At 40.0% G+C, this 8334-nt stretch overlaps 1 protein-coding gene across 1 annotated transcript in view; it reads right to left on the bottom strand.

Annotated features, from left to right (window-relative positions):
• Positions 1-2512: 2512 nt before the first annotated feature.
• Positions 2513-8334, bottom strand: part of HLF (HLF transcription factor, PAR bZIP family member) — a 35770-nt gene continuing 29948 nt past the window's right edge. Inside the window, exons 3-4 of the mRNA XM_067308467.1 lie at positions 8067-8287; positions 2513-4401 (exon numbers count right to left, since the gene is read on the bottom strand). Coding sequence (XP_067164568.1) covers positions 4186-4401; positions 8067-8287 — 437 coding nt within the window. The 3' untranslated portion in view covers positions 2513-4185. The remainder of the gene's footprint in view (positions 4402-8066; positions 8288-8334) is intronic.

Below are 8334 nucleotides of genomic sequence, written 5' to 3'. Positions count from 1 at the left end.
ATTACACATTATAATTACAATATTTTATATAAAAATGAGTAAAAAAATTTTTATTAAAATAAACTAGAACTGGCGATAGCCCAACAGTAACACATACACACACACACACACACACACACACACACACACACACACACAAACACAAACACACACACACACACACACCCCGTCCCCCTGCTGGATTTCCCCCCCCCCAGCACTCCCAAACCCCTGCCCGAACCCAGATGCACCAAGCAAGCACACTGGTGAGAGAAGAAAAATTTAAAAGTTTATTAAACATTAAGAATAACAGACAAAAATAAGATTTGGGCTGACCAGCATACAGGATGCAATCCATTTCATGTCATACATCATTGAATTTGATCCTAGTTGTTAAACTTGTATTTAAACAGATGCTGCCTTGTGGTGTTGCCAGAAATACAATGGTTGATCACTTGTAAGTTTTAATACACATTTTTTTTCTTCACATAAAAAAAAAAAACAATAAAATAAAAATAAACTGCACATCTCTAGTGTAAATCACATGCAAAAATAGTTTTAAAGCAATAATAATTGGGGCTATTACAAACCCACAGAGGCAAGAGATTCAACTCCTTTTTTTGGGGGCTGGGGGTGTCCTGGGCTCTACTTACTTAAACAACTCAGCCACCTTGCAGCTGCTGCAGAGCTATGTAACCTTTGTGCGCACACATATAGGCACAACTGAGTAAGTAAGTTAAGCTTAATGCCTAGCTCAGGCGCCGTCCTTTCATTTTGAATTTCTTGCTTTTGTGGATTCAAGTCAGAACTTTAATCCTGTGGTGCCAGGTTTAGCAACTCTTGCACCACACCATTAAAAAAAAATAAGAACTAAATCCCACCCCACCCGCCGCACACCTTCCCAAGCAGATTCCCAAGATGCTAGGATTCACAAATGTCTCAAATTCAATTTATTTTTTTGTTTTAGAGGGCTTTTCTTTTAAAAAAAGCATTCTAAGTTTCAGCAAAAAAAAAAAAAAGCATTTTACCAATGCTTATTGTTTAATCGAGGTCAGCAAATTATTTAGAGACACTATTAATTATGCTGCAAATATATATATTTCTATTTTTATAAAATTATAATTTGATAGACCTACGAGCTCCTTTACGAGCAACAAAGCCATCAGAGGCCTGATGATCCCAGCTAAACCGTCCTTACGAACTGAAAACAAAACAAATATATATATATTTTTTTCCACTGTTATTCTGGGGAGACACCCTGGTTGGGGAAAAAAAGCAAAATCTGATTTTTTCCAAGTTTTATGCCAAACGTATTTCACATCTTTTTTTTTTTTTTTTTTAAAGAAGGGTGAGCTAGGGTACCTAGCGCTCACAGGGAAGGAGGTGAGCGTCAAGTAAGTCCTGCGCTGTGAGTTAACATCTCCCTGCCCAAAAGAAACACAATAATCCTCTGTCATTTCTTCCGAGCTGCCGTTTATGTTTTAATGAATGTTTCGTGGTCACACCGTGACCCACCACTGGTTCTAGCGGTGATTTACGTCCCAGCTGATGATGGCAACCCCCCAGTTTCTGCCTTTAAGTGTCTCCCCAGAATAAGCACAGCGATGGCCGTGATAATGCTGCGGCAATTTGCCATGTTGCTGCTGAACGTGTATCCATGGTGGCGGCCTGAGCCTGCCACCGGCAAGACCTATGCCGAAGGAAAAAGAAAAAAGGGGCCTTTCGTAGTGGATATGGCGGATATATACTGACTGGCGTCAAACACTTTCAGCCTCCTTCCGCTACCCTTGCATCCAGTGGCTTATACCGACCTTTAGAAAGTAACTCGGTACACTTCTTTAAACTTTGCAATGCCCTGAATAAATGGTCCACAGGCAAGTACTGCACATTACGGGACACTGACAAGTCGGGTCCGTTTGAGGACAAATACTGGAAAAATGCCACTGATGCAAGGATATGTTTAATGCTGAACAAAATGTTGAGTCCTCTGTAACGATCTCCTGAAGCATGAATAAGATTTAATGGAATGAACAACCTTTTTATTTGAAAGTAATGTCAAAACACTTAGAAAACTGTGAGCAAGACGTAGCACCGTATTTTCCGCACACGTTAATAAACGTATGCAGTACATACAACTGTATAAACGACCAGAGCTATTTATAAAAAAAAAAAAAAATTCAGCTGGAAACAAATTCTAGCAGCAGCAGCAGATTAGAAATGAATGTGAGGTTTTTTTGTACTATATATTATTCTTCTGCCTTTACAAAATATTGTATTGTCCAATCAACAGTTGATTAAAATGTGTTGTGCTTTGTCCCTATTAAACAGATTCTTTAAGTGTTTCTCATGGAAAATAATAAAGTCTCTCTTTTCTAGTAATATGGAACCCCCTGGAAAGCCATATTACTTCCATAAAAATTTAATTTAAAGCACAAACATACCGATGTGCCAGTGGTAGGCTTCAAATATTAAAGATTTAAAAAAAAAAAAAACAACCCTAAGCAGTTCCTTTCTGTACAATATTGGAGAATATATATCTTTGCTATATATTTTAAACATGGAATAGCTTTTTCTTTTTGCTATATATAATATATGTCTTTCAAAATACATTGTCAGTATTTGTACTTGAAAAATACTGTACAAAACAAACATACTATAATTATTCTGTATAAACTTTATACATTTTATAATATCTATTCTTTTGGTCTATAGTAAACACTTAGATTGATTGGATTAACCACAGTATATGACAACACCATCCCCTTCTGAAATACACCAGTGTCTCTTACATTCATTTTTCAGAAGTCCACTTTATATTAGAACATACGTGTTCAAAAGCAAATAGAGAGATTAAAACATAATAAAGTTCAGAACCATCAGTTCATGTCACACTCAAAACGACAATCACTAGGAAAGATGGGCTTCGCAAACCAGTGACTTCTTCTAACTGAACAAAAGTGATTTTTAAACGGCAAGATATAATCCACAGAAAATATATTACAAAATGTGGGAAAAAAACAACTGAATTTAGGTATTTATTTAATTTTTAATCACAAAATGGAACTTGAAGAAATGCAAAACTAACTGAAAACCAAAAAAAAAAAGCTCCTCTGATTTCAACATCAGATCTGATTTGATACTATTAATTTTGTTCTTGTTTCAACTAATTATCCTGCTTCTTATACATGCGCTCCCTGCAGCAGGGATACAATTAGCATGCTCACATTAATGTGTCTTTTACGTCTTAATTTTTTGTTAAAAACATTAAAACTCCTGTTGGGTAGGGAAACCATCCTACGTCCACTAGGAACACCCGGGCAGCATGCGCGCTAGCGTACAATAGGATTATTGCTTCAGGTACAGACAGTGCAAAATACACACTCTGTGGTCTATCAAGAGTACTCCTAGCTATCGGGGGGCTGTGGAAAGAAAAGGAACCTTAATAGCTATAGATAAGCCATTATGGGATCTATAATGAGTACAGCTAACTCAGTCTAACAGCACTTTAAATCTGAGACAATTATCACCAAAACTTAAAATACAACAAAAGCAATCTATAAATTAATATTTCTGCAGTGTAGTACTAAATTATTATTTGTGCACTTTATTAGCATGTTAACTTTTCTGATTAGACATACTTAAACAACAGCTTGTTACTCTCGAAAAACTGAGATCTACTTTTTTTTCTTTTTTCTTTTTTTTTTCTCCTTTTTTTTATAATTTATACTGGGATCTTTCCAAGTAAATCAGGAGGATGGAACTGGTTACAATAACATAAAAACCCTAATCCGAAGCAGCACTGAAAAAAACATAATTAAAAGCTTACTATGGCAGTTCTCAACAGTCCAGGTAAAAATGTGGCACCCTTTGAAGAGGGTTTCATAAAAATGGGAAGTGCTGAGATGCGTGCGCACGCCAAGACACACACACGCACGCACATACACACGCACACACAAGCACACACACACATATAGACGTGTGAACACACGTGTGCACACATACGCAGATACACACATACGCAAACAAAAAAAAATAAAGTAAGTCAGTTTTGTTTCTGCTTCTGGTAAAGTGCTGAAGACAGAAAGGTTGGTTTGGGTGTGGTGCTATCAAACAGGAAACACATTGTCCATCTATTCAAATGCCAACCTGCGACAAAAAAAAAAGAAAAAAAAGAAAAAAGAAAAAACCCACTTCCCCCCCTCGAATTTACAGGGGGCCGTGTCGAGCTTCGTACTTTGCAAGGACGTTCTTGCATTTGCCCAGCTCTTTCCGCAAGTCGGCCACCTCTTGGCGGAGAGCCGAGTTCTCCTTCTCGAGAAACGAGGCGCGGATGGCGATCTGGTTCTCCTTCAGGCGGCGGGCATCCCTCGATCGCTTAGCAGCCATGTTGTTCTTTCTGCGCCTTGCCCAGTATTTGTCATCCTGCTCATTAAACACAGAAAGAACCAAACAAAGTATTAGATTTCAGTAAACTGAGCAGCCACGGGACTCTACCCTTAGCCCCGGTCTCTGGATTGGTGGTGACTTCCCACCGCGTGTTTTGCTGGCCATGGCCTATTTTGCTTGCATGGCCCACTGAACCCTGACAATGCCAGCTAGTGCTGGGACAAAAGTTATAGATTTACATGGCATAATCCATCCAGTGAGCGCGGAGGCCTGCCCAGATTTCTGTCAAAATGTTTACCCTAACCCCATCATCCTACTGACTGAAGTCCTCCAAGGAAAGACGAAGCCGTATTCCAGTGGTACAGTTCAGCTCACATCCCCCCTGACCTAGTTAGCACACCCACCTTCGCACGCGATGACTCACTCTCTGCCGGTCGCTGGAGTAGTACTAATGTGCTATACTGTTTCTTTACATCTTGTTTATGTCCCTGCACATCTTCCTTGCCAGCCTGGTTCATTCCGTTTGTGGGTATCATCCATTTCCTCTATTTTTCATCTCTGTCTCACTATCCAAAGCTCTTTTGCTACAGAGCCCAAAAGGACTCTTGCTTTGCGCTCTAGAACAGCAAGTCATTGGAAGAGGATTTCTTGGCACTACTTTAGAGCTGATTCGGGAATAGCAAAACAAGGATGACTGCTTCAGTACCATCCACAAAGAGATTAGTACAAAAGGTTTTCGTCGGTGGCCACGAAGAAAAAAGTATTTGCCAGAAAAAAGGTCCATATCACCTCTGAAGTTTCATAACACATTCCCAAAGTGTTATCCCTACAGACTTGCCTCTGGGAGTTCACCTTAGTTGTATTTGTGCATCAAAGGCTGTAAGTCACTATATACTTTCACCTGATTTTTCCAGCTTCCAAATAAAGTGGCCTTCAGCAAAACGGCAGCTTCAGTGCTCCTTTGATCTAAGCTAAACTGAATTAAGTTCTAACACCTAGGAGCAACTGAGTGAGCAGAAACTGTGCAGAATCCCTTAAAAAAAGTGAAATTCAGTCCTCTGCAGAACAAGACTGATGCAGTCATCCAACCCCACCCAGACTGCCTGGTCAAGCCATATAGGTCAAAATTCCCCTCCCAGAGTCACCCAGTCTATTTCTCTTTCCTTACTTTTGCTTATGCTCTGAGCGTGGCGCTCTTGTTTCAGCAAGAGCGTGCTGTAGCACAGCACCATTTCCAGTGCGAGATCAGGGAGACGTCTGTTCCTAGGTTGCACCGAACAGACAAATGCTCCACCACTCATCTGTCTTTCAGCACAAAGCATGCCAGGCCCAACACTGCTGCTCTGCACCTTCTGGCACTGCTTGCACAATGCAAAAGAAGAGTAAAACAATTGCTGGAGGTATTATATGCCTGTTTTGCATTAGTTTAGCTTAACGAGGTGTGCAGCAATGATGATTTGGATCTGGTGCATCTCTAAACTGCCTTTCACCTGTGCTTAGATGGGACCCCAAAAAAATCCGCTTAAAAACAAGCATGCAGCAAAACACTATGACCCAAATCTTGCTTATAATTTCCCATCTCATTCCACTCCATAAAAATCAGCTTTACGCAATTTATTAGTGTGCCACCTAGGCTTCATCCATCTTTATTTTAACAAATTGCTATGGCAAATCCCTTAATCCAGGCCTGAAAGAGGTAAGGCTGGCATTTCAGAATCACATGCAACCCAGAGACGATTGACTGGTCTAATCTGCTTACCCTCCCCCAGAACTCAACAGCCACTCCACATGCCAGGAGAGAAGCAGCACTTGGGTCAAGCACTTTGAAAAGAGTCAAGGGCAACTGATGTGATGATTATCTCAGAGAGACGAGGGACCCTGAACTTCTAGTTCAGTCTTACACTGAAAACTTACAGACTCCACTGTTGCCTACAAGACACTGACGTTTGCCACCTGTGATATGAAATAGTCCAAGGACATCTTTGGCAAAAGTCTGCTTTGACGTATAAGGATACCTAGGAGATAGATAGCACAAAACGACAAGTGGCGCTAACTGGAGTGGGCACACTCCACCTTTCCTTACACCTGTGTAGCCGTTTCTGTACTGAACACCTTTCTTTAGAGAGACCTCTTAGTATACTGCAGTATCAGTGGAGCATCACCGGTAGTAAAATTTGCCTGGGATAGTAATGATGTGGTGCAGATGAATCTTCTTGAATGAAGGCTGAGGATATTACAGACAAAGGAAAAGCAGCAGATCACCTGAATACTACTGGAACTGTGATTTCTGTGCTTTTAATTTGGATGACATTATCCTTAAGGATAAAAATAGCAAATAGCATCAACGTCTTTTCCTAATGCTATCAATCTATCTGGTATCCCACTCTCTTTGGGTACAGAGCCAAAGATTCCCACCGATTCCAATAGACTTTCAGTCTGTGCCTTGGGGGGCAGCAGCAACAGCAGAATGAAATTCTGCACTGATAACCTCTGATAAAAAAATCTGCTTGGAAATCACATACTAGGAATAGAATTTTGCAAATAATGATAATTTTCATGGTTATCTGACATACTAAATCAGCTGATCAATTTGTTCTGCTCCCTTCTAAGAATTTTTGCTGTTCACATCTCAGCAGCAGTGAAAAGCATAGAGGAGGGTGCTCTTGCCTTTTAGATATAGTATTATTGCAACATATTTTAAATATTGCCTTAAAATACACTTCTTGGCAGTGTGTTTTCAACGCTTCCTTCGTAAATGTCTGTTTACTGACATACAATCCTCTCTGCAGATACTCTACCAGACAGAACTGCCCAACTTTCATTAGAGACTGCAACCCTATTTCCAGTCTCGCAGGCCTTTTTCGAATGCTTGTTTTAAAAAGTGAATTTAATTTGCATGTATTAGTCTTAGGACCTTGATATCATTCCACCTCTGTGACCAATGAAAAATCAGGCCTCCACGGTGCCTTAGTATCACTGCTGATGTCTTGGCTTTCTCACAGCAGGTTTCCAAATGCTGCTACCGTCAAGGAAATTAATACTGTGACTAGTTATCTACACACGCGGTTCCTAAACAATAGTACGCTGGGTCCATTAACACAGCCTTAGAAAGATCAAATCATGGACCTAAACCACTGAATAATTAGAATCATTTTATTCTATTTTCCTACAATTAGTTTAGACTCTTTCACCTAGATTAGTAATGTTTAATGCAGTGTTTCCCTTGGCTATTAAAAACAGAGCTAAAGAAACTTCCAGATGAGATACAGTACACTTCATTCTTTCCTTATCAGGGACCTGCCTGGACTACACCCTCTAAGAAAGAGATGGATTCTTCCTAGAAGAATTTACAGTCTATGCCGATGAGACAGACAGGGTTGGAGGAAAAGGAAAGATGATCAGACTGTTTCATAACTGGGAAATATAGGACAAAGTAAGCTTGTGACCTGGGTCATGCAGGAAGTTTCTGGCATACAAGGGAAATGAATATTGATCTCATGAATTTCAGCTTTTGCCTATCACAAAAAGGACACCTGCCCCCCAGTCTTACTTGAAGCTGTTCTAGTTTAATTCTACATCAAAGTCATATTTAGTTTGGTAGATTTACATGAGAAAACAGATTCAGGCTCCAAACCTATATTTCAGAAAATAACTGTGACAGAGTCAGTGTATGAATAACCTGGTCACCAGTTCCAATTTACCTTCAGGTCATCTGGAATGAAGACTTTGCGAGCTTTCTTAATCATCGGTTGTGGTTTCAGCTCTTCCTCAGAGAATTTGCGCTTACGAGGGTCAAACATCTCCTGGCCAGGAATACTGGAAAGAGCAAGATCTGCAGGGTCAGGTTCATAGCCAACGGGAACTTGGATAGTCTCAGGATCAATGGGACTTGGTGTGTTTCGGTTTGTTGGCAAGATCTGACCTACAAAAATAAAAGATGAATTACAGCTATGTTAGAAGACAAAAGAT

The sequence above is a fragment of the Apteryx mantelli genome, chromosome 19 (genome assembly GCF_036417845.1).
Source record: "Apteryx mantelli isolate bAptMan1 chromosome 19, bAptMan1.hap1, whole genome shotgun sequence".
NCBI classification, from domain to species: domain Eukaryota; kingdom Metazoa; phylum Chordata; class Aves; order Apterygiformes; family Apterygidae; genus Apteryx; species Apteryx mantelli.
Note: the sequence above shows the minus strand (reverse complement) of the source record. Positions and strands in the feature narration are given on the sequence as shown.